Below are 27,479 nucleotides of genomic sequence, written 5' to 3'. Positions count from 1 at the left end.
CCACACGACTCCGATGGGTTAATAGAGCCTTCTGATTCGAATCGATGCGTTTGTGTAAAAAAATAACTAGATTAAAAACGTTATAAAGGAAACCTGTCTTGAAATCTTCCATTGTAACCCACGGCTGTTTAAGCCACAAGATGGTGCCAGCGTTAAGCATAGAAGTAGTACCGGTCAAGTAACTCGTAGTACCCGTATGGGCGGGTGTTATCTGGAAATAACGTACCGCTGGAATGCGCGATTGACCAATCAGAATCAAGTATTTCACTGAGCCGTGTAATAATGGTAGTTAAGCAGTGAGTGACATGGTTGTACATGAAACGCAGCCCTATCTATCTGTCTGTCTGTCTGTCTATCTTTTTTATTGTTTGTTTGTTTGTTCCATCCATCCATCCATCCATGCACTCAACTGAAAATGAAGTATACCCGGACCATTGACAAAGTGTAATTTAGAGAAAGTCAAGCACTAAGGGCTGGTTTCATAGACAGTGCTTAGATTAAGCCAGGATTAGGACATTTAAGTAGATTTTATAAACATGCCTAAAAAATTCTTGAGACAAAACAAAGGCAGTGACATATTTTGAGAGTTGTTTTCAGCTAAAATATGCATTTTAGTCTCAGACTAGGCTCAAGCCAAGAAAATTTTACCACAGCAGCATGCTCCGTTTGAATTCTGTATTTTTTTTCTCAGAACCCTATGAACAAGTGCAAATCGAGGATCATGTCGCATGTAAACTGCACCGTCTCGTCGCTGGCATTTTGTTTGGGGTTATCCTGATAAGAGCCGCCTGAAACGGAGAGACGTGATACACGACAAGACGATTCCCTCAATCTGTCCTGTCATCTAATCAATACAGACGGAGATAGAAACACAGTCACTGTTCAATCACTGCTTCTTCAAGTCAGCCAAGACGCAGTGAATACAGCCGGCAGATCAATTCAGGAAATGTCAAAGGTGAAATCTGCAACTTTTAGAAAAAGACTGCACCCTTTCCATAACCTCGGTGAAACTGCCATATCTATAGAGCGAATGCACAAAGAATCACATTTATCACTTCCTCCATAAGAGGAAGTCATAGACCAATGAATTCCCTTTAAAAAAGGGACCCAAAAGGGCACGAAACAATAAAAAGAAAGGGGGAAAAAAATCCTGTAAACAATCATGTTTTGTACTGTACGTGCATCTTTTGTGTTCCTTCAGTTTAATTTGAATAAATTACTAACCAAGAAATGGTGCAGGAGTCAAGTACAAGTAGTCTACTACTTAGTTTGTATGAAAAAGTAAAACACAATAGAACAATAGCTAGACAGAACTGACATGTAGAACAACAGTCACAGTCCAGTGATTTGTGTTTATTTAACAAGCAAATTAGCTGAGGTGGTGCCGATCGGGGGCTTCATCGCGTGTGAAAAAAGGAAAAGTCCAATCGCCCGGGCTCATTAGCTTCAGCTACATGTTTACATTTATAAATACACCCGTTTAATTGGGAGATCAAAGCGCCTCTCACTACCTTTTGCATGGCTGAAAGGGCAAATAAGTTGTGCCTCACAGATCTCTTTAGTCTACTAATTTGATCAAACTCATCATGTCTTTGGGCGCTTTACTCCCTATAAAGCATGACACCGGGGTGGATGAGTGTTGCTTCTTGTTTTTTTTCATATTTCCGTCGGTGACAGCTGATGATCAATGAGCCGACCGCTCTGGTTTCTGGTCTATTTGAAGTGCAGCCTACTAAATCTTTATGTCAGCGATTTTAACTGCTTCATATACTTTTATTAAGCATGCAGGATGTGTTTTGGGTTGTGTGCTGATAATGTTGAGTTGTTTCATCCAGTACTCAAAGTAGACTTCAGATGAAGCGTCTGTCAGAGATGTAGCCTCCTCGATTTAGGATTTGTTTTTATTATTGATTATTGTTTATGACAATAAAGATTGAAAGTGATGTTATAAGCGGATAAATGGCATCAGAAAATTTGGATACTACATGCTCAATGTGCCAGATGGGAAATTGCATGTCGTATTTGACTTTTTTGCTTTAAAGCGTTTGTATTTAGCTCTGTTGACTTTGGAGAGTTAACTTAAGGATTTTATAAATTTTTTCACAAGCATTTTTATATTGTTCCACCAAGCGTTTTATTGAAAAGATGTACACTGAACGACCTTGAGCATAAAAGTTTATTCAGCAGGTATTGAAGGAAAATTCATTTTTATATGGTTGCCTAAACCATTTGGTTCTCATGTTTTTTTGTTCTTAAATAAAATAAATAATGGGCCCTATCTTGCACTCAGCACAATTGACTTTGTACACCGACAAAATGTGTCATTCCTATTTTGCACCCGCACAAAGTGCGCTTTTCCCTCCACAGAAGCACATCGCTAAACTAGTGAATGAACTTGCGCTCCCTGGGCGGTTCAGCGCCAAAAAAGGAGGCGTGTTCCGGCGCAAACAATCCCTGGTGCTATTTTGCTGTTCCATTAAACTCCATTGCGCCACTGAGCAGAAAAAACCTAGTCTAAAGTCAGTGGCGCGTTGCGCGTTGTTCATTATGCTATTTTAAGGGCGCATGCTTGACCATAATGTGTAGCGTGCACAACGTGCATACACTTTGCTCATGTAATCTACACAGATGCAACAGTGTTTTTTTTTTTGTAAATCATAAATTGTTACACTAAAAAAATATTAACACATAAGATGACGGAAATCATTGTGGTGTGCCACGAAGATGTGAAAAAATAGGCATAAATCTAGCTTACAAATTATTCAGGCTAATTGTAGTAATTAAGGATCAGACCTGTTTGCCCAATAGTGGCAAGACATATATGTATAATAGGACATCTGACAAATTGGTTTGTCCATCAAGATCCCCATACAACACAACTTCTCTGTCTTTCACTGCTCTCACAAGAACATCAGTCTCCTCGGCTGTGAACCGCTCCTGGCGTGCGCCTGGTATATATGCCATAATAATAGCAATCCATAATGGAACTTGTGCACCTGCTTTTAAAGGGAATGTTGGATGACGCTCTGATTGGTTTATTCACGTTACGCCCAAACCACACCTATGAATAATGAAGCTACTTCAGACCAACCCATTTTAGATTTGCGCCGGGCGCAAGAGCCATTTATGCCGCCGGGAAAATAGCAACAGCGCCGAGACCCGCCCACAAAGTTACTTGCGCTTTGCGCTTTGACACTTGCGTTTCAGATCGTTAAAATAGGGCCCTATAACTATATATATATAATTGAAGAGGAGAAAAATAATGTATATATGAATTTAATTTATATTGGACACATTCAGAAACGTGTTTTCAGTGCTGCTCTGACTATTTTATCAACTTAAAAGATACGATTTAACAACTTAAAAGATACATGACATTTCTCACTAGCGAGGGAATAACAGTGCTGTTCTTGAAGCAGATAAATATACAGTTTCACTATTAGTGGTGCTGGACACTGTTGAGAGTCCCACAGACTAATAATTCAAATATGCTTAATCCCTCTGCCTCTCTATAATAACAGCATTAGTCTCCGATCAGTGGATGAATCATCCATTACTATCTTTAAAATTATCTTTGGAATTAGGTAGAGAGGCTTGGGATTAGATGCATAAGAAATAAGTCCTACACACAATACACACAAAAACCTGACAAATGTCTCAGGGCTGTTTAGATCATGATTAATCGCACCCAAAACAAACGTTTGTGTTTACATGCTACATGTATAATTGTATAAAATTCTATATGTATATTTTAATACACATACATGCATGTAAAGAAGTGTATATAGATACTGTGTGTGTGTGCGTGTGTGTATATGATCATCTGAACAAGTTTGGTAACCACAGTATAAGCAGAATAATTGACTCCCGCTATAAATATTATATTACATTACATTACATTACATTACATTACATTACATTATATTATATTATATTATATTTTATTAATTATATTAATTATATTATATTATAATATATTATTATATTATTAATTTAATTCATATTCAGTAATAAAACAATTAATTCATTAAAAAAATCTCATGGGCACGGCAAGTTAATGTTGTTGATCATACAATACGTTATAATCCTAATGCTACAGACATTTAAGATAATGAATCAAAGCCAATGCCGAGACCCTCAATCCAATAACAATTACGTCCAAGTGAATGTTTATCCCTATCGCTGAGGGTGACAAATATATTGCGTGGTCTAATTTCAGACTTGTTTGTTGGCCTGCGTTCATTCAGTGTTCAAGGAGGGAACCCACGGGCCATTGCTTGTGACTTCCCTTTTGCACCTAGAAAAGTAATTGGTGAATAGAACTAATGACCAAGCTGACAGACAATATCCCTGTTCATTTATCAAACACGGTTAATATCCTCCGTTCAGACTTTAATTTATTAAGTCTCTTTCAGGCAAACTGATCTCGCACACTTCTCTGGATTCCAATCATGTTCATAAGCGGCCTACGAAACATTTCTCCTATAGTAGCTTTTGGTTTGGCATTTTACATTTTGCTTTTTTTTTTTTTCGTATATGTCTGTGTATGTCTGTTTTTTCCTTTGAAATATATTGTGTCCAAAAGCATGTGCTATGAAGTCAGTGGTTTATTGACTGCATGAGATTCAAATCAATTTTTACAAAACCAACATTCATTTTCCATGATTCAGTGAATGTCATGCTTGCCTCTATTCCAGAATTGTTCCTCTGTCTTATTTTAAGCAGCATGAGGCCTTGAAACTTAAAGAGCTTTTTCTTTTTTTCTTTTTTTCTTTTTTACCGAAGCTGAATTCTATTCACACGAGTTAGTGGAATGAAAGGCAGTTGTGTCGTATTGTCCCTCCGAGTCCTTTCACTAAAGAGAAGAAAGTTGTCACATGGTTTATCAAGGTTCTGCAAGTACAGATGTGTCTCTGGGATGTTGTCATGGATTCAAGGTTGCTTAGATTTTCAGTGACAGCCATAGAGAGAAGATTACAGCAGTCGCAGAGGTCTTTGTCCAAAAATCTCAGCGGGCATCAGTGCATGTACATTCAACACACACGTAAATGCTGACTGAATATATATGTATGCACATTCGAAAAAGGCTGAGGTAGCTAAATGCACTCCTTTTGAGTCTCCGTTAGAATCAAATCCTATACTTCCGTACAATGAAAGGGCGACCAGTTGACGTTTAAAGGGATTGTTCGGGCTCATATGAAATGTACTGACCGTCATGACACTTGAAAATTGTATGATGTTATTGTTTCCATAGAACACAATTAGCTCGTTAGCACAATGTCCAGGCTGCTCTTTTACATACAATGAAAGTGGATGTGGACTATAGTTGTTATGCCCCCCAAAAGACAAAAAAGTCCCATAAAAGTAGTCTATATTACTATTTTTCAAGGTTTCTAATATGTAAGCTTTGTGTACGGAAAATGAAAGCGTATACAGTTATACACTAGTCTGGGGTTTAAAAAAAACAAAACAACAACATGAAGAACAACAACATGAAAGTAGTCTTTTATGCTTACAGAGGCTGCTTCATTTATTTGATCCAAAATACAGTAATCATTTTAATATTGTGAAATATTATTACAATTTAAAATAAGTGTTTTCTATTAAATGTATTTTTGTTTTTTTGTTTTTTTGTTTATGTAATTTATTCCTGTATTGGCAAAGCTGATTTTTCAGCATCATTACTTCATACTTCAGTGTCACATGATCCTTCAGATCTCATTCTAAAATGCTGCTTCAGTGTTAAGGAAATACTTTTTTGTTATTATCAGTGTTGAAAACAGTTTTGCTGCTTAATATTTGTTGTGGTAACCATGATAAAAAATAGATATATTTTTAAATTACTGTATAGATATTTCAAATTAACAGCATTTATTTGAATCTTTTGTAACATTACAAATGTCTTCACTGTCCCTTTTGACCAATGTTATGTGTCTTTGTTAAAGAAAAGTATTAATTTCTTTATAAAATTGTATTTCTTTAAAAAAAAATTGTGGTGGTGTACATGTGGGCACATAAACAAGGTTTAACATCATAGACCGTAAAAAAAAAAAGGACGATGTTTCTTTACTACCTTCCACTTAAGAAAACTGATGCCATCAACGTCCAAATATGGCGACGGCATCTCGACGGCGCAAATTTGTGACCGAGTCGGCGCAGTAGTGACGTCGGGATTGGAGTCTGTGCAGTAGAGAGCAGGACTTAGAGCCCCGATATCAAAAGTCCGCCCACACTCTAGCATTCATTATGTCATGTGAAATAAACAGTTATGGAAATGTAGAAATGAAAATCTCCTGAAAATCCTGAAAAAAGTCTGTTAGTGCCTCACTTCTCTCAGAGAAACTGTCAATCTCAGCGGTCAATCATGGCGTCACACACCCATTTTTATAGCATCAAATAACTAACTAAAAGCAAACTTATATAAAAACTGAACAATTGAAATGAAATCAGTGATGATAACTGCATAAAATGACAGAAATCTTCTTTGGAAAAAAAAAAACTATTTTGTTGGTCTCGCATCCATTAGAATACATAGAGGGGTGGGGGTTATGAGCTAAACTGGGAACAACCACCTGGGGACAATAGACGTTTTGGCTTCAGTTTTCAACATAGGTGCGGCACACTTGTTTAACATACAGTAAAAGGAACTTAAATTTCAGCCCATTTTTTGGTGCATGTGTGTGTTTTACACATAAAAAAATAACATCATAAATGTTCTGACAATATGAGGGGAAGCAGAATTTTATTGTGGGTGAACTATCCTTTTAATGCCACCATTGACAGAATTTTCTGGCTTTTTTACTGTTATAAAAGTGGCTTTTAATAGTGTTCATTTTTTACTGGGGCGGTATTGTAGCCTGACAAGCCAGACTCACATCAAGATGTTTGGTCTGGAAACTCACCATTGACAGCTCAAACCGAGGGGCGGGATAAACGGTTGTCTTTCAAACTCCCTCCGCGAAAGGATAACGCTACAACCAACCAGAGCAACGAAGGTGAAACAGAGCTTGTTGATAGATTAAACATTTGCCGTATCCGGTCGGCTAAACTCTGAACACATCTTCCCTTTTTAAGAATGACTTCAGTGCCGTTCGTTGTTCTTTTCTCAGAGAAAAGCTTAACTCCAATTTGCTGCCGCTAGGGTGCGTCTAGATTTCTAGGCTAGTGCTATTGCACATCTTCTGAAAGAGTAGATAATCTCTGGATCAAAACACAGGGAAAAGAAGCAGAAACAAGTGGTAAAAGCATTGCTTATGCACATTGTAGTCTTTGAAGAAAAGAAAAAAAACTCAATTTTCTCAGCTTTTTGTTCAAAATGTTTTTTGTTTTTTTTATGAAACATTCCCACATGTAAGTATTGATAAAAAGGAATGTATGACGTTGGAATTAATTGGATGTTTTGTTGTTGTTTAAAAGCAGAGGCGCTGTTCTTTTTATTAATATATTGCATATTCAGATATTTATACAAGAAAATATTCTGAGGGCCATGAATGTTTAGTGAACATTTTTAAAAATGCAAGTGGTAGCTTGCAACTTTTAAAATAAAAATAAAAAACTGGCGGGGAAAGGGTTAAGAGGGTCTAACAGCCCATGTTCTTCACATTTAGAGCTACAACACATTTTGAGAGGATAGTTCAAAAATAAACATTCTGTCATCATTTACCCGTCCTTATGTCGTTCCAAACCTACATTCCATTCTTTCTTTTGTCAAACACAAACAAACATATTTTGAAAAATGCCCCAGTGTTTTTTTCTTCACACAATGAATTTCACTGTTGTATGGACCCCATTGTCTTTCAGAATATATTCTTTTGTGTTCCACAGAAGAAAGAAAGTCATACAGGTTTGGAGCGACACGAACAAGACGGCTTACACACCAGAACTGCAGCTTCACTTATTTTCTCTCTTTCTCTTATACTTTTCTCTCTTTTTTTGTGGTGTATTGGCCTGGGTACACAGGAGAAGTGGTTTGATTTTTCTGTCATGGCTGTTTATAATGATTAATGCCCCGACTTGGGGCCACTCAGTGTAATTATGGCTCTTCAAGATTTTATTATTTTATTTGTCTGCTCTCCATCCTGCAGTGACTCCAAGGACCCCACAGAAATCATATACACGAACAGAGCAAATGTCATCCACAAAAGCATGCACCTTTTCAGTTTTAATAGATATTTTCTTTTGGGTAGCGACGGGAGGGCTTATGAGAATTATTGTAATTCCCCTGTGGAATCTATATTTTAAATTCTTTAGCGTGAATTGCAATTACTTGTTATGTTTTACACATCTATAGATCATTTAGGTGATATACACCGATCAGGCATATCATTATGAACTGACATTACGAGGTGAAGTGAATAACTTTATCTCTTCATCACTGCACCTGTTAGCGGGTGGGGTATATTAAGCAGCAAGTGAACATTTTGTCCTCAAAGTTGATGTGTTAGAAGCAGGAAAAAAGAGCAAGCGAAAGGATTTGAGTGAGTTTGACAAGGACAAAATTGTGATGGCTAGACAACTGGGTCAGAGCATCTCCAAAACGGCAGCTCTTGGGCGGCCAAGGCTCATTAATGCAAGTGGGGAGCGAAGGCTGGCCCGTGTGGTCCGATCAAACAGATGAGATACTGTAGCTCAATATTAGTCATAATGTTATGCCTGATCAGTGTAGCATGCACATTCCGTACACACACATCATTTTGCAGTGTGATCTTCATTGTTATTCCTTATGTTTGTGTGAGTGTACCTGCATACTATAGTTATACAAATGCAGTGAGAGGAGACTAATCTCACAGATCAATTCTGGTGATGCAGGCTGTCTGGAAAGCAGGTACGATCCATGCAGAATGCTGAGCGTTCACCCAAATGAGTCTATAACGCATTTAACAAGCAAGACTCATGTTGTAATTTGCATTAGAGTAAGGCTCTGTGTTTTCTTTCATAGAGGCTGACACAAGTATTACATGTGTTTTTATATTACAGAAATAAGCTTAAAGGGGCAGTTCTCCCAAAAAAAAAAAAAAAATCACCCTCAACTTTTTGCAAACCAATATGATTTTTTTCTTCTTCAGTTGAATACAAAATAAGATATTTTGAAGAATATGGGTAATCAAACAGTTGATGGGCCCCACTGACTTCTATAGTATAGGAAACAAAATATGTAAGCCAATAGGCCAACCAACTGGTTTTTTTTTTTGGTGCATCAGAAGAAAGAAATTCGTACAGGTTTGGATCAACTTGAGGGTGAGTAAATGATGACAGAATTTATATTTTTTGGGTGAACTTTCACGTAATAACCTAGCTCCAATTAACTCATAGATTTTTCCCTCTTTTTGTTCAGTTTAATTAATTAAAATCAGCCAAAGTAACACAATTTTTGAACATTCTTGTCAAATTAATTTCATTGTGTTCATTCCACCTAATATATTTAAAGGGATCCCCCCCCCCTGGTGTTGAGACTTGTATGGCTTATTATAACATAAATAATGTCTCTTACTGAAATATGTAGTAGAAAACCCATTAAAGAGATATACGTTATTGAAAAAAAATTATTTTATATTTGGACCATGGGCGGCACCATTTGGTTTGTGTTCTAGGCTGATGACGTAGAATGGTTGCACTCGGCAATTAGCTGGCGCTACCCGTAGCTATTTTTACCCCAACGCAACTCGAAAATTGTTTCGGAGTTAAACAAAACCAAATAATTGCTTTGCAATTATACTTAAAACACACTCAAACATACATGTGCACACAAACTCTCTCTCTCACAGACCCAAACACACACCAACAGATCGGCGCAAACACACATACACACACACACACACTGCGTGCGCGCATACATCACCCTCATTCACTATTGCCTGTGTTGATATCATAAGCCGCGTTTCCACCACAGGAACTTTACCCAGGAACCAGGTATATTCCGTGCCGCGCTCATGTTGACAAGAGAGGAAAGTTAATTTTTGAGGGGTAAACTTTTTATTTCGTAAGTTATGAAGGATAATGTTGGAATAATGACACAGCGTATATTGCCCCAGGTAGTTTACTTTAACTGCACCTGACAGAATAATTTTTTATTTATTTTTTCTGAGATGATTATTACACTTTACAACAAATAAATAGCTTATATAATACTGTATTAGTCCTGGTGGCCGTTAAGAGTTGCTTTGGCTACAGTTAACACATTCCAGCTGCTGGAGAAAACAGCGTTGACATTTTTGATGCGGCAGATGAACTGCATGTCATAAAATGATTGCGATTGAAGGTCATCACATCTAAACACCAGATCGGTTTAGATAACGGCTCATGTAAACAGTCCACTAAATCTTAGCGCTGACCAGTTTTTCTGTCGTTAATAGTGGATTCGGTGCTTTAGATCACTCAGATCGTTAAAATAGGTCCCATTGTGTATAATGATGAACGAAACTGCTTGTTTAATAATAAGAAAATTCAGTATATGTATTCAGTAAATGAATTTAGATCAACGTGTAGTTAGAATTGTTAGAAATGTAATATAGTTAAGCTAGATATAGATTAAATTAATTTGACCTAAATTATTTAAATTGTGTTGACCCAACTAAACTGATTCATTTTGAATTAACTCAATTTTGTGTGTAAACTTTATTCAGTCAAATCAAGGGTAATGAATTCATTTTTTTTAGTGTACAGTGGTTTAGTTATAGTTTTTAACAGGTGCAGTGTGTAGTATTTATGACAGATCTATTGACAGAAATGCAATATAATATACATAACTATGTTTTCAGTGGAGTATAAAGACCTTAGATAATGAACCATAATGTTATTACCTTAGAATGAGCCATTTCTATCCCAATAATGCAGGTCCCCTTACAGTGAAGTCGCCATTTTGTGCCGCCATGTTTCTACAGTAGCCTTAAATGGACAAACTGCTCTACAGAGTGCTATAGATACTCGTTGGTGTCTCAGACGATGTCATCTTTGTCCTGTGTTGGCCACTGTATAGCTTCTCTATGTGCCCTTCGAAAGGGAGCAGTAATATTGTGAATATATATATATATATATATATATATATATATATATATATATATATATATATATATATATATATATATATATATATATATATTCTCTTTGCTGTCACATTTTATCAATGTAATGCATCCTTGGAGTATTAAATGGATTTGTTGCAAAAGAAAGACAAAATAATGAAACATTTTTTTAAAAGGCAAATAACATAAAATTACTTTTAATTAAATAATTTTTTGAGTGGTCTTAGATTATTGTATTTTTTTCCTGTACACATGACTCATTATATGTTAGATTTATGTATTATGCAGCTTTGACCACTCTCTTTCGGATTGTTTTCTTCTGATTGCACCGGAGTATCATCTAAATGTATTACCTGTTCATTCTTACTATCCAAACTGATGGTAAGGAACTGCTTGCTTTTTCCCTGCCGTTTTGATCTTCTGAAATAAGACAATTACTGCGGGATGCTGGATCTGAATAGCGAAGCATTTGATATGGTATTAGTTCAAGCCTGTGGTTTAATGTGCAGGATTATCGGCCATTGAGCGGTATATTCCGCACTTGATCTCCCCTGCGTGTCTAGAGAGGGGGAGCGCGAGAGATAGATGGGAAACAGCAGCGAGCATCTTCCTCGGGATAATGAAACGTGTAAAGAGAGACAGATATTCCGTCGCTGCATTTCAAAGGTGGTTTGTAAAAACGTGAAAATATGCAGATGATGGCAGTGAACATCAGTGCAGTGGTGAATTATGATCGTGTGCTCATGCTTCAACACGCCATTGCTATAGTCTGTTGGTGTGTGTGCGATGTGAGGTCAGAGTACAGTATATTCTCATTAGTATGTGAAAGCGTGTGGATGTGGGTTGTGATGTTAGCACGAGTGTGTGAGCTCGGCGGCGGTGTAGCCTGCTGCATTTTGATTAGTAGTTCTTGCATGTGTCCGCTTCTGAAAGCCTGTTTGTTGTACAGGAGGATTAGGGGCCTGTTGTGCTGTGATAAAACATTGTTAGCTCAAAAACACACATGAAATGGTGAGCGAGAATCTCTGTAGAAAAAAAGAAAAAGAAAAACAGTCCTCCCTGCATTTCCTCTATAGGTCACAGTGTGCGAATGGTCAACAGACCCCAACAGAAAAGAGTTCTGAGACCTTTGACGTATTAAAAACCATCCCACAGCCAAGAGGGTGTTCAGCCACGTAAAAGGGCGTCCAGAAGTTTGTGACGCCAGTGAAAATGCTTACCTTTGTAAAAAATGTGCATTTACTTCTGTCTACTCTTTTCAATGCAATAAAAGTCAATGAATGCACCATAAAATATCATAAAAGTGGTTCACAGAAGTCTAGATTTAGTCTTTTGAGTCAGATCTTTGCAATGAATCACATAATCCAGTTCACAGCCCCGGCCTGAATGATTAGTTCACCAACTGGACTGCTTTGAATCTTTTGAGTCAGATCTTTTCAGTGGGCCAGTTGATCCAGTTCACTAAATCAGTCTGAATGAATTTTTTTTTTCATTAATTGGACTTTGATTCTTTTGAGTCAGATCTTTTTTAATGAATCAGTAGGTCCAGTTTCTCAAAACTATTCTGAAGGATTTGTTCGCTAATTGTCCTTCTTTTGGGTTTGATATTTTGAATGAATCTGTTGACCCAGTTTGCAAAACTGCTCTGTGAAAGCATCATAAACCTAAGTTGATCATAGAGACCATTGGTGGGAATTGTTCCAATCAACTTAGGCTCGCAATGCATTTGGGAAACGCAGCCCTGATTGATTTGTTCACCAACTGGACTGCTTTGAATCTTTTGAGTCAGATCTTTTCAATAAATCAGTAAGTCTAGTTCGCAAAAATGTTCCGAAGGATTTGTTTTCTAAATGGACTGCTTTGAGTCTTTTGAGTCAAATCTTTCCATTAGGCCAGTTGATCTCGTTTAGCAGTCTAAATTATTTTGTTTGTTTGAGTCAGATCTAAATTATTTGTGCAGTAATTCAACTGATTTGAGTCAGTTCTTTTCAGTGGATCAGTTTACAAAACCTATCGGAATGATTTGTTCACTAATCATACTGATTGGGTTCTTTTAAATCCGATCTTTTAAATAAATCAATTAATCCAGTTCACAAAATTGATCTGAAGGATTCATGCACAAAAGTCTTATGGAACACATTTTTGACACACTTACGATAATTTTCAGTCCTTTTTTGGAGCTTTAAAGCCTCAGTCTACATTGTTCTTTGTAATTGCATGGAAAACATTGGCTAGTAGAATTCTTTAATATCTGTTTTTCAGTTTTGGTTTGTTTGCTGGTTAAAATAAGACAAAATGAGAAAGAAAATAAATACCATATTTTGTATGTGTTCTCAGACATTTGGACCCAACTGTAGGTTGAAACAGAAACCCATATAACGTGTCCATCCCAGGCAGGTTTAATCCCGTCTTCGGCTGGCTGGTGGCAGTCATGCATATTAACACTACGGTTTGTGTGGAGGAACGAATTTACGTCTTATGTCCATCGGCACTCATCTTTGGGAATCCAATTTGCATTGAGATGCATGCTGGGAAGGAGAGAATGGGAAAGGGAGCGTGTGTATGCGTGCGTGTCTTATCTCCCGTCGCTGTGTGCGGCACCTGTTTCAGCATGCCAGACCTCTGTCTTTGGGTAATTTTCATGGTTTCTAGCTGCTTAATATTAAACGTCTTGTTCCACCCTCGCCTGATAATCCAAAGCGCCGGCAGGCAAATGTTCCCTGGTCACGGCTTCATTAAATATAGACTTACAGATTGGCCTCGAGCTCATGGGATGGTTGTCTGAATTCCCAACAGAGTCTTCACTGGAGGGCCGCCACACTTTCATTAAAGAAGAGGTAACGTCTTCATCTTCAACACCAAATCATGTATGAAAATGTCACTCATAAGAGTGAATTGCAGAACCAGACACTTGAATGTTTGAATATACCTGAAGGGAATATCTGCCAGCAGATTCCAACTGTCAATCCGTGGTCCTAACAGAACCCCATCTTGTTATCATTGATGCAAAGAAATAAAAATGTAAGGGTTGTGGCTTTTAGTCCATGAATGTATGTTAGGTTTGAGGTCCTCTGTATGCTAGCAAACATCCATGGAACTTGTCCATTGCACAAAAGGTTCTTAAGATTATTAAAATGTTCTTCACATTAAGAAATTTCACTGAAAGTTTTTTTTGGGGAACTCAAATCATCATTGTTCTTCTATGGCATCCCAATATAACTTGTGTGTGTGTATTTTATCTCCTCTCTTTTATTGTCCACCACGTGAAAATTTGAAGTCTTTTCATATCTCTTCTCAACAAACTTCATGATTTTGAGGTGTCACTCATGTCCACGGCACAAGCATGCTTGTGTTTAATATTTTAAGGGACAGTTCTTAATTACCCTCAAGTTGTTTCAAACTAAGACTTTCGTTTATCTTTGAAACACAAATGGAAATCTTTTTGATGAAATCTAAGAGCTTTCTGTCGCTTCGTTAACAGCTATGCAACTACCACTTTGATGCTTCAAAAAGTTTATAAAGAGATCTAATCCATGTGAATTGAGCGGTTTATATCCACATTTTTTGAAGAGACACCAACAATGAGGTTCATTCTCGTGTTACGCAGAACATTTGAGCCTCCTCAAGAACCAATGAGGTTCATTCTCATGTTACGCATAATGTTTGAGCCTCCTCAAGAACCAATGAGGTTCACTCTCGTGTTACGCAGAACATTTGAGCCTCCTCAAGAACCAATGAGGTTCATTCTCGTGTTACGCAGAACATTTGAGCCTCCTCAAGAACCAATGAGGTTCATTCTCATGTTACGCATAATGTTTGAGCCTCCTCAAGAACCAATGAGGTTCATTCTTGTGTTACGCAGAACATTTGAGCCTCCTCAAGAACCAATGAGGTTCATTCTCATGTTACGCATAATGTTTGAGCCTCCTCAAGAACCAATGAGGTTCACTCTCGTGTTACGCAGAACATTTGAGCCTCCTCAAGAACCAATGAGGTTCATTCTCATGTTACGCATAATGTTTGAGCCTCCTCAAGAACCAATGAGGTTCATTCTCATGTTACGCATAATGTTTGAGCCTCCTCAAGAACCAATGAGGTTCATTCTCATGTTACGCATAATGTTTGAGCCTCCTCAAGAACCAATGAGGTTCATTCTCGTGTTACGCAGAACATTTGAGCCTCCTCAAGAACCAATGGGGTTAATTTTTGTGTTACGCATAATCAGTGGTGGAATGTAACGAAGTACAAATACTTCATTACTTTACTTAAGTACATTTTTCACCTATCTGTACTTTAGTTAAGTAGAATCAATAGTGCATACTTTTTACTTTGTTACATTTTGCAGCCTCCTCAAGAACCAATGAGGTTCATTCTCATGTTACGCAGAATGTTTGAGCCTCCTCAAGAACCAATGAGGTTTATTCTCATGTGTTGCACAGCATGTTTGGACTTCTGCAAGATGTTTGTTCTCGCAAGTCAAGCAGATTCGATTGAGCTTCTGTTTGTCCGTCGATGTATGTTTATATGTGAATAAAACACTAAATTCAATCTGTTCATCATATAAAGCGATCAAGCCTCTTCAGAAAATTTGGACTGAAACACTTGTTTCGTACTGAAACACTCGTACGAAAAAACTCATTCGTTTTACGATCTCTTTATGAACTTTTTGAAGTGTCAACATGGTAGTTGCGTTGCTGTCAATGGACGGAAAGAAAGCTCTCAGATTTCATCAAAGAGATCTGACGTAAGTCTTACGGGTTTGGAACAGCATGAGGGTTAGTAATCAGTGACAGAACTTTCAATTCTGGAAGAACTATCCCTTGATATTTGGAAGTTTGAAATCCCTAAGCATATGTTTGGGCAATAGTAACAATTATTTAATTACTTGCAAGCATGGCCAATAAATAAACCTATATAAAAAGTAATTAAAATGCACTAAAAATGTGTAATGAGTAATACAAAAACCACACATTTGGAGCCTCACTTCTGAGTCAAATTTATGTTAATTAGATCACATTTTCAGTGAAAGAGTCTTGTCTCCGTGGCTTGCAAACTGCTCAAATGTTGTAAAATTAAGTTTGCCTGCCATTATTGTAATTGTACTGTAAAGGCGTAGGTTCTAATTAGGATATGCAAATCGTCCTCTCACACTGTTAAATTATGATGGATGGTTTATCAGAGTTCAAAGGATTAAGCTGTCACTCCCTTTTGTTTGTTCTGTTGAGTTTATCGGTTCAATTTTCACAGCAAGAGAAGACGACGAAACATGAAATGTAATTTCTTAACCCCTTAGCCTCTTTGCACTGCGGTCTTAGACACATTGAATTAAAATGAGTCCCTCTTTGTCTTTAATTAATGATGCTTGCTAAGGATTAGAACAGACCCCCTAACCCTCAGTATTAAACGTCAGTGTGTATCTCGTCCCACAACCATTTGTGCTCCAGACATGAATGATACCTTAAAACATGGTGTGCTCCATATCTTAAAAAAACCTTGAACTTTAGCAAGCACTCGCAGAAAACCATACACTCTTAAAAAAAAAAATAATACATTTTTTTTATTTTTTTTTATTGGCATCTATGGTTCTATGAAGAGCCAGTAACATTCCTTGACATAAGGTCTTTATAGTGGAACAAGGTTCTTGAGATACATTTTAAGAGGTTCTTTTATGGACTGTTCTATGAAAGGCTCTTTGGGGAACTCTTTTGGAACATTTATTTTTAAGAGCGTACAAACTCCATATCAATGCTCTTGCGACCACCCAAAGCTTAGTGTCTGTGGATTTGTAAACAGGCAAAATGTAAATATAAGCTCAGTTTGTCATGTACACATGGGTTTGAAATATGATACAACAGATTTCTTGGCTCAAAATCCAGAAGGTATGTCTACACTAGTGAGAGCCTCAATTCATTGGCTTGGTGGAAGCTCATATCGAGGGCCAAAGCCATTAGCCAATAGTGGTTCACTCTATGGCATGATCCTCACAACTCTGCCAGCTTCATTAGCTGAGCTTCTAATTTGCCGCGTGGACTGATTACTGTCTGGCCTGGATGACCTGTACTCTATATATCCAATCAGTGATGGATATTATAGCAGTTTGGCAGGGAATCCTTTGAGACTCTAATGCCAAGAGATGAATTTTCAACTGCAGCTTAATGTAGTACAGAGAACATCTATCATGGCTTGTGGGCATGCTGGCACTTTTGAGGAAAGACAAGCCTCTCTGCTACATGTATAAAATGTAGTCCGGAAAAGTGTGAGAAAGGGAAGATATTAGTGCGAACTGATGGATGAATGACTTTATTTTGTAATGTAAAAAACCCTCTTTTTGTGGTTCAAGTAGACTTCATTTTCCCTACTGCACGGCACAATTTCAAACGTGTATGATTAAATATGAATTTAGCTCCACTTCAAAGCCCCCTGGGAGAGGGAAGCAGAAATAACACTATTGAATTTGTGTCATGAATTTCTGTAGAATATGGTCATAATTGTCTTCTTTATGTTGTTCTACACAGAAATTATAGCCGCGGAGCATATTTTATAGCAGCAGCGTCTGTTGGGATAGTTGGAGCGAGGCATATTTGTAGGTCTGCCTCTATGGTGTAGGTCTGTTCCCTTAGTACGCTAATTATTAGCCGCTAATGGAGGTGTCCCGAGGTCATGTACCCATAATCCAAACATTTGCTCTTTTTTTTTCATGCAGGATTTGGTCACCAATGTGTCTCCACGTATAGTGCGCGGAACCACTTCGGGGCCGCTGTTTGGACCTGGGCAGGGTTCCTTCCTCAACATCGAGCTGATCAGTGAAAAAACGGCTGCCTACTGGTGCCAGAGCGTCACGGAACTCAAAGCCGACTTTCCTGAAAACGTAAGCACAGATCACATGACTTGAACATCTAGAATGGTCATTATTTTAGGATATGTATTGCTTTGAATGTGTTTAAAGTGGTGGGATAGCACTTCGGCTTAAGGCACAATGCGTCGTCTGTCTCTGTGCTCACCGAAAGCGAAATATTGCACAAGGATGAGCGACCTCTTTGTGTCCATAGTTGACGTTTGATGTGCAATGTTTCCTCTAAGCTGTGCAGTTGTGCCATTCTGATGTTGCTCCCGTGCAGACCAAAAGAAAATCCACACAGAGGACAGACTCAGAAATGTGTTTGAGCTTGAGAGCTTTTGAATCAGGCCTACATCAATGGGTAGCATTTTAACCAGAGTCCATCTACATGCCCAATGATTTTCAAAAACTGAAGCTTTAAGAAAAAAGTACAGAATTAAAAACCAGGATGGTTTGAAGAACACAAGTAAACCATACACTGTCACAATGGTTTGTTAATTTTTTTCTTGTTTAATCAGTCAAAATATCTCTATCTGCATTTTATTCAGCTGCAGCAATATCCACCTCATAGCTGGATATCTTTGTCCATATAGAGGGTGTGTGCGTGACGTCACCGTCAACCGGAATGACTGCGGTTACACCCACTGAGTGGCAAAAAGACTGAGTGACAGCATTGGTTTTCAGCGTGAATGCTGCGGAAAACACACAAAACAGATCTTAAACGAGCTTTGAGATTGACTGTACGAATACAGGGAGTGCAGAATTATTAGGCAAATGAGTATTTTGACCACATCATCCTTGTTATGCATGTTGTCTTACTCCAAGCTGTATAGGCTGGAAAGCCTACTACCAATTAAGCATATTAGGTGATGTGCATCTCTGTAATGAGAAGGGGTGTGGTCTAATGACATCAACACTCTATATCAGGTGTGCATAATTATTAGGCAACTTCCTTTCCTTTGGACCCCAAAATGGGTCAATAGAAGGACTTGACAGGCTCAGAAAAGTCAAAAAATAGTGAGATATATTGCAGAGGGATGCAGCAGTCTTAAAATAGCCAAGCTTCTGAAGCGTGATCATCGAACAATCAAGGGTTTCATTCAAAATAGTCAACAGGGTCGCAAGAAGCGTGTGGAAAACCAAGGCGCAAAATAACTGCCCGTGAACTGAGAAAAGTCAAGCGTGCAGCTGCCAAGATGCCACTTTCCACCAGTTTGGCCATATTTCAGAGCTGCAACATCACTGGAGTGCCCAAAAGCACAAGGTGTGCAATACTCAGAGACATGGCCAAGGTAAGAAAGGCAGAAAGTCAAACACCACTGAACAAGACACACAAGCTGAAACGTCAAGACTGGGCCAAGAAATATCTCAAGACTGATTTTTCTAAGGTTTTATGGACTGATGAAATGAGAGTGAGTCTTGATGGGCCAGATGGATGGGCCCATGGCTGGATTGGTAAAGGGCAGAGAGCTCCAGTCCGACTCAGACGCAGCAAGGTGGAGGTGGAGTACTGGTTTGGGCTGGTATCATCAAAGATGAGCTTGTGGGGCCTTTTCGGGTTGAGGATGGAGTCAAGCTCAACTCCCAGTGCTACTGCCAGTTTCTGGAAGACACCTTCTTCAAGCAGTGGTACAGGAAGAAGTCTGGATCCTTCAAGAAAAACATGATTTTCATGCAGGACAATGCTCCATCACACGCGTCCAAGTACTCCATAGCGTGGCTGGCAAGAAAGGGTATAAAAGAAGAAAATCTAATGATATGGCCTCCTTGTTCACCTGATCTGAACCCCATTGAGAACCTGTGGTAATCATCAAATGTGCGATTTACAAGGAGGGAAAACAGTACACCTCTCTGAACAGTGTCTGGAAGGCTGTGGTTGCTGCTGCACGCAATGTTGATGGTGAACAGATCAAAACACTGACAGAATCCATGGATGGCAGGCTTTTGAGTGTCCTTGCAAAGAAAGGTGGCTATATTGGTCACTGATTTGTTTTTGTTTGGTTTTTGAATGTCAGAAATGTATATTTGTGAATGTTGAGATATTGTATTGGTTTCACTGGTAAAAATAAATAATTGAAATGGGTATAAATTAGTTTTTTGTTAAGTTGCCTAATAATTATGCACAGTAATAGTCACCTGCACACACAGATATCCCCCTAAAATAGCTAAAACTAAAAACTAAAACTTCCAAAAATATACAGCTTTGATATTAATGAGTTTTTTGTGTTCATTGAGAACATGGTTGTTGTTCAATAATAAAATGAATCCTCAAAAATACAACTTGCCTAATAATTCTGCACTCCCTGTAGATTTTACAAGAAGTCTGAGATTATTTTTTATAGACTGCCGAAAGATACAGAAAGAAAACCAAAAGGAAATGCATTTTACAGAAAACTTTGCGTCAATATGTTGAATGTTAGGGTAAAATCATACCCTATATAATGATTTGTTATATATTGTATTGACTGTTCATGCATTAAGTGTTTAGTTTCTTTTGCATTCTGAATTTTTGTAAGATTTTTTACTATAGAAGTTTAAGGTCTGGACTGTATATAACACATTGATATAAGTGATCACTCGGATTTAGAACTAGCTATAATGTATTTACATAAATCGTTCACAGGCAAATTTGATTTATGTATTTCCACAGCATCAAAACATAGGCACATATGAATGTCAGCAAACACGATTCCTGGCTGCATGTCAATATCCATGGATCTGGATCTTTGGTACGCTGTTAGGAACACCATAATGAGTCCAACCTTCAGTTTTAAATGATGATCACTTGTTTTGGTCAAGTTTTTGCAGTTCCCCCTATTAAATCCAGTTATGCTCCAGGCTCTACAGACTCAGTGTGGCTGAGGGGGTGCGTTCCGGCGGGAAAGTGACATCAATGCATACCCTCTGTTAGGGATTTCCCGGAACATCAAAAGTTTAATACTTCTATGGGTCTCATGTGCTGACTAAAGCTAAGTTCCATAGACTAAGGAATATCATGGTTATCATAAACACCGGTATTTCACAACAAAATTAGTCTTTGTAGGTAAGTTTTAAACAGTGGCGATTTCTTTAAGACTGCAAGGGAAGCTCGGCTTCCCTTATAATGTCACAAAATTAATGGTCAAATATGTACTATTGTATTAACATTTTATTGACTAAAAATGCGTTAGAAAACGTTAATCTCAAAGAAGAGTTCGTTCAGTTACATATAGCAGGTCGGCTGACTCGATATATTTCTCATTCATTCTCGCAGCGTCACAGTGCATTTCCCTATTGAAGCCCAGCGTCCATTGACTTCAATAGGGCTGCTTTAAACGTTTTTTTTTTTCAGCGCTTAGAAACTGGACGGTCATTGGATAAACGCTGCGATTATGTCCCGCCCACGGACGCTCAGCGTCTCTGGGGGTGAATGGGGAGTGGGCTGGCCCGAACTCCGAGCTTCTGCGTGATGATTGGAGGGTCTGTCGACAGACTGCATCTCATTTTGACTGACAGCGATTCTGTACTATAAGGAATCACTGAAGCTAGCCTATTCGCGCTCAGTCCCATCGCGGATTTCTCAAGTTCAGTCTAAATAAAAACTGCTGCAACCTATTTCTTTGATATTTGCTTGGCGAATTTGCTTGATTTTCATCATACATTTCATACAATTATACACCACATTTCTTGTTTCAGTTTTACAGAGTTTAATATTTTTTTATAGCTCTGCTGGCCATTGACAGACCATTTTCTTGAAAAGGAACGTAGGGCAGAATTTACTTTTAAATAAATAGACGATTTTATGATGTAGGCTGAAAATGAGCTTCCCCTCTCTGACAGACCAGTAGCCGCCACTGGTTTTAAAGTATGTAAAACTTCACAGGTCTGGCACATGGAATTTCGGCTCATGTTGACCCTTCAATATTATAAGTCTGCCTATAAAAAAAAATTCAGAAGGAACATTCTTTTGACAATATAGATCAATGAGATCCACAGCAGCACTATGTGTCTAAAATAGAATTCATGCATCCGTCAAAATGTCATGTTGTGTTTCACTAACTTCCAGCTAGTTAGAGATGTGATTTTTTATGGAGCCATGGGTGTTTGAACAAGGTGTAATATTCTAAGAATATTCGCAGCCGCTGCGGTTTTATTTCTATATTAATGAACATAAAGATACACATGATATGAACATGTTGAGAAGAGAAAATAGTTATTTCTAATCTCTTTCTCACAATGTATGGCAGGAGGTCTCCATGTTTGGTGAAATCCACATGGGACTCTCTGTGGTAGCTAGTTATTTTCAATTTTTCCTCAGTGGATTGGCTTTCAAGTCATAAAATTTGAATATGATTTCAATATTCATTTCTCATTGTTCCATTTATTATTCATAGTAATGTGATCCTCATGTTTGTTAATGAAACCCAAATATTTATGATGTGAGCTAGCTCCATCCATAAGTACTTTTTTTTTTTCATTCTGCCATCGTATCGGTACAGCAGGAGCGGCATATGCTTGCTGGAATTACAAAATGACAACTCATTTGTTCACTTCTAAGATTCTTGTATCTAGGTTTCTTTTTTGTGCTCAAGAAATATCAAAGGATTAATTGATTTCTGCAGGACATTCTAACGGCAATCATGGGCAGCACTAATGGAAGTGAAGCCCAGCATTCACTGGGGCGGCTTTTGTACTGAGGATGAAAGCACCAGAGATGTATCGCTTTTTTGAAACAAGGTGAAGAGAGAGTAGAGAAAGAGAAGCTCCTTTTAAGGGCCCTGACTGAGCTGAAATATGCTTTTCTGCTGTAGACACCCTAAGAAAGGGGGTATTTCTTGTTAAAACAGGAAGTTGAATCGATAGATAGATAGATAGATAGATAGATAGATAGATAGATAGATAGATAGATAGATAGATAGATAGATAGATAGATAGATAGATAGATAGATAGATAGATAGATAGATAGATAGATAGATAGATAGAAAGAACCCCGATTCCAATAAAGTTGGGACACTGTACAGATATTGAATGCAATAATTGACAAATCTCAACTTATATTTTATTCACAATAGAATATAGATAACATATCAAATTTTGAAAGTGAGACCTTTGGAAATGTCATGCCAAATATTGGCTCATTTTGGATTTCATGAGAGCTACACATTCCAAAAAAGTTGGGACAGGTAGCAATAAGAGGTCGGAAAAGCTGGAGGACCAATTTGCGACTTATTGGTCAATTGGCAACATGATTGGGTATAAAAAGAGCCTCTCAGAGTGGCAATGTCAAGATGGGCAGAGGATCACCAATTCCCCCAATGCTGCGGCGAAAAATAATGGCACAATCTCAGAAAGGAGTTTCTCCAAAATGTGCTAAAAGTTTGAAAACTGTGCAGCATTTCATTTGACAAATAGTCATGTATCAGTAACAAGCTAATATAGCATTATATTTCACATTCCTTGCAGCTATTTCATTACGATTGCATAAAACAAAAATTGTTTTCAGATTTCAGATTTCCTCATCTGTGAACATGATTCATGAATTCCTTATATCTCTGAATGGTGAAAACAACATCTTCCATCGTTCCACTCTCCTTCATACCGTCATCAAGCTTCACCTTTAGTATTGTTTTGAAAATGTTTCCTCTAGCTTAGAAAACTTACATAATGTGCCTTTATAAGTCGAATAGACAAAATAGATCCCGAATTTTCCTAACAGGGCCTAAAAGTCCAAAAAATGCATTATGTTTTTATGTTTACTGGTTAGAGGTGAAGCATTGATTGACTGATAGACAACTACTGTGTAAGTGTTTGTAACTTTTCTCATTTTTGATTGTTTGTTCATTTGTTGTTGGATAAGTGTGTCTGTGTGGTGCAGTGGTGTGTATTAGTAGTTTTGGTGTATTCTGGTGGTGTGTGTGGGAGTTAGCATTTGTTGAGTTAGCATTTGTTTGGTCTTTGCCACGTTGGGAGTCAGTTTGTTGGGGGCGTTCCCAGCTGCTTTCAATAACGATACTCAAGTGAGTATAAATAGCGTGATAGTCCGCGGCAGCGGAAGCGGCAGCGTGAAGCCCTCCTTGTGTGAAGACCGACGAGTGTAAAGACTTCAACTCTTCCCTGTGCAACTCCTCGCGAGCAAGGACCTCGACAAGCCACTTGAGTATCATCTTCCTTTCATTATTTGTGTTCGGCTCTTTTCTAATTCCGATCTGGCCTTTTCTCTGATCTGTATTCACCATGTGCTTCCAAATCTCAACTATAACTACTAGCACTCGTAATTCACGCTCTGTACGCATGAGACGCCGCAATCCTAATAATTTGCGCTATATCCTAACATCCTCTGCTACTTTACTCTCTATTCCAATTGGTCTCTGGAATTGTCAGTCTGCTGTAAACAAAGCAGACTTCATTTCATCTATTGGGACTCATTCTCAGCTCAGCCTCTTGGCCCTAACTGAGACCTGGATCAAACCAGAGGACACTGCCACTCCTGCAGCCCTTTCAACTAATTTAACTTTTTCACACACTCCTCGGCCTATTGGGAGGGGTGGGGGTACTGGTTTGCTTATCTCAAATGATTGGAAATTTGATCCATTACCATCTCTACCAGCCAGTTCATTTGAATCGCACTCAATCACTGTTACTCACCCTGTTAAAATCCATGTGGTAGTGGTCTATCGTCCTCCAGGTCACCTCGGTAACTTTGTGGAGGAGTTGGATGTGTTACTTTCTAACTTCCCTGAGGATGGCACTCCACTGATTCTGCTTGGTGACTTCAACATCCATCTTGATAAACACCTAGCTGCAGACTTCAGCACTCTACTGACTTCATTTGACCTTAAGTTAGTATCTACTACGGCTACTCACAGTTTAGGTAACCAATTAGACCTTGTATACACACGCAACTGCTCCACGGACAACACTTTAGTTACTCCATTACACACCTCAGACCACTTTCTCATCACTCTTAACCTCATACTGACTCCTGATACAACACGCACTCCTACACAGATAACCTTTCGGCGTAATCTACGCTCCCTCTCTCCCTCTCGCCTATCCACTATGGTATCATCTTCACTCCCTCCACCTGCTCAGTTCTCAGCACTGGACACTAACAGTGCTACCAACACTCTTTGCTCCACTCTAACATCCTCCTTAGACAGTTTTTGCCCCCTCTCATCCAGACCAGCCCGCCCCACCCCATCTGCCCCCTGGCTGTCTGATGTTCTCCGTGAACATCGCTCTGGACTCAGGGCGGCAGAGAGGAAATGGCGGAAATCTAAAAACTATACTGACCTTACCTTGTATCAGTCGCTTCTCTCTTCTTTCTCTACAAATGTCTCCACTGCTAAAACAACATACTACCACAACAAAATCAACAAATGCTCTGACTCTCGCAAACTCTTTAAAACATTCTCCTCTCTCCTTTGTCCTCCTCCTCCCCCTCCTTCATCAACTCTTACAGCTGATGACTTTGCATCATTTTTTACAAACAAAACATCCCTCATCAGCAAACAGTTCTCCTCATCACAAACTGACAAGCACATCTCAACAACTAACACGAACACGCTTCCATCCTTCTCTCCGCTCTCCGAGGAAGATATTTCTAAACTCATCCTTTCCAATCACCCTACTACCTGTCCACTTGATCCTATACCCACTCACCTCCTTCAGGCCATTTCTTCTTCAATCACTCCTGCACTCACTCACATTGTCAACACTTCTCTTCATACGGGAACCTTTCCCACAGCATTTAAGCAGGCTCGGGTAACCCCACTGCTTAAGAAACCCTCTCTGAATCCAGCACTTTTAGAAAACTACCGACCGGTATCCCTTCTGCCTTTCATTGCAAAGACCCTTGAGCGAGTTGTGTTCAATCAACTCTCTAAGTTTCTTGAAAGGGACAACCTCCTAGACAACAACCAATCCGGCTTCAAAAGCGGCCATTCGACTGAGACTGCCTTGCTCTCGGTAACTGAGGCACTGAGACTGGCAAAAGCAGCTTCCAAATCCTCAGTGCTCATTCTGCTGGATCTGTCTGCTGCTTTTGACACAGTTAACCACCAGATCCTCCTGTCAACACTTAAGACGATGGGTATCTCAGGAACTGCCCTCCAGTGGTTCAGGTCTTACCTCTCTGGTAGGTCCTACAGGGTGTCATGGAGAGGTGTAGTGTCTAAGTCACATCATCTAGCTACTGGGGTTCCCCAGGGCTCAGTCCTTGGACCACTTCTCTTCTCCATCTACATGTCATCATTAGGTTCCGTCATTCAGAAACATGGCTTTTCCTATCACTGCTATGCTGATGACACTCAACTCTACTTCTCATTTCAACCAGATGATCCTACAGTCAGTGTTCGTATAGCTGCCTGTCTGACAGACATTTCTGACTGGATGAAAGAGCATCATCTTAAACTCAATCTTGCAAAGACAGAATTACTTGTTTTCTCAACCAACCCAGCACTTCATCAAAATTTCTACATTCAGCTTGGTTCATCGACCATAACTCCATCAAGGACAGCCAGGAACCTTGGAGTTGTGATTGATGACCAGTTAAACTTCACTGACCACATTACTGCAACAGCCCGGTCCTGCAGATTTGCTTTATACAACATTAGAAAGATTAGACCCTTCCTATCAGAACAGGCTGCACAACTCCTGGTTCAAGCTCTTGTTCTCTCCAGACTGGATTATTGTAATGCTCTTCTGGCTGGGCTTCCAGCATGCACTATCAAACCCTTGCAGCTGATCCAGAATGCAGCGGCGAGAGTGGTCTTTAATGAGCCGAAGAGAACGCATGTTACGCCTCTCTTCATCAAACTGCACTGGTTGCCAATGGCTGCTCGCATCAAATTCAAGGCTCTAGTTCTCGCCTACAAAACAACCACTGGTTCTGCACCATTATACCTAAACTCAATTGTTCAGACTTACACACCCTCCAGAAGCTTGCGTTCTGCGAATGAGCGGCGCCTCGTGGTTCCTTCCCAAAGAGGCATGAAATCGCTCTCACGGACATTTTCCTGGACCGTTCCCACCTGGTGGAATGACCTGCCGATCTCAATTCGTGCTGCCGAGTCTGTAGCCATTTTTAAAAAACATCTTAAGACACATCTTTTCCAATTGCACTTTTCCTATTGCACTTGACCAATACAGAATAGCACTTACTGATCATATCTACGTCTCTCATCCGGATTTGTGCCTTCAGGCGGGTATGTTACATAGTTATCATAGCTACCAAAATCCAGTGTTCTGTATTTTGCGTACGTGAGTTTTTGCTGTCGATGGCTATTGCTGCGCGTTTAGCTAGAATGCCATACAAAACCAACCCATTGGGCCACTGAATCCGCATTAACGACAACAGTTGGGGCATCAGCCTTAGTCCTAATGGGTTGTTATCTTAGCTATCCAAATCCAGTGTTCTGTATTTTCCGTACGTGAGTATTTGTTGTAGCTGGCTATAAAAAACAAACAAAAAAAAAAACAGTTGTGTACTGTGCTAATTAATTGAGATTTCTTACAGCTCTTACAGGTTGTTGGCTTTGTTTGTTTCGTTGCTTCTATTGCTCTACCCTTTTTTGTAAGTCGCTTTGGATAAAAGCGTCTGCTAAATGATTAAATGTAAATGTAAATGTAAATGTGTTTG

At 38.9% G+C, this 27,479-nt stretch overlaps 1 protein-coding gene across 1 annotated transcript in view; it reads left to right on the top strand.

Moving 5' to 3' along the window:
* dpyda.1 (dihydropyrimidine dehydrogenase a, tandem duplicate 1) overlaps positions 1–27,479 on the top strand; it is a 266,445-nt gene that overhangs the window by 122,645 nt on the left and 116,321 nt on the right. Inside the window, exon 13 of the mRNA XM_067435665.1 lies at positions 17,725–17,889. Coding sequence (XP_067291766.1) covers positions 17,725–17,889 — 165 coding nt within the window. The remainder of the gene's footprint in view (positions 1–17,724; positions 17,890–27,479) is intronic.

The sequence above is a fragment of the Pseudorasbora parva genome, chromosome 24 (assembly GCF_024679245.1).
Source record: "Pseudorasbora parva isolate DD20220531a chromosome 24, ASM2467924v1, whole genome shotgun sequence".
NCBI lineage: Eukaryota > Metazoa > Chordata > Actinopteri > Cypriniformes > Gobionidae > Pseudorasbora > Pseudorasbora parva.
The sequence above is the reverse complement of the archived record's forward strand: the minus strand, read 5'-3'. Positions and strand labels throughout refer to the sequence as shown.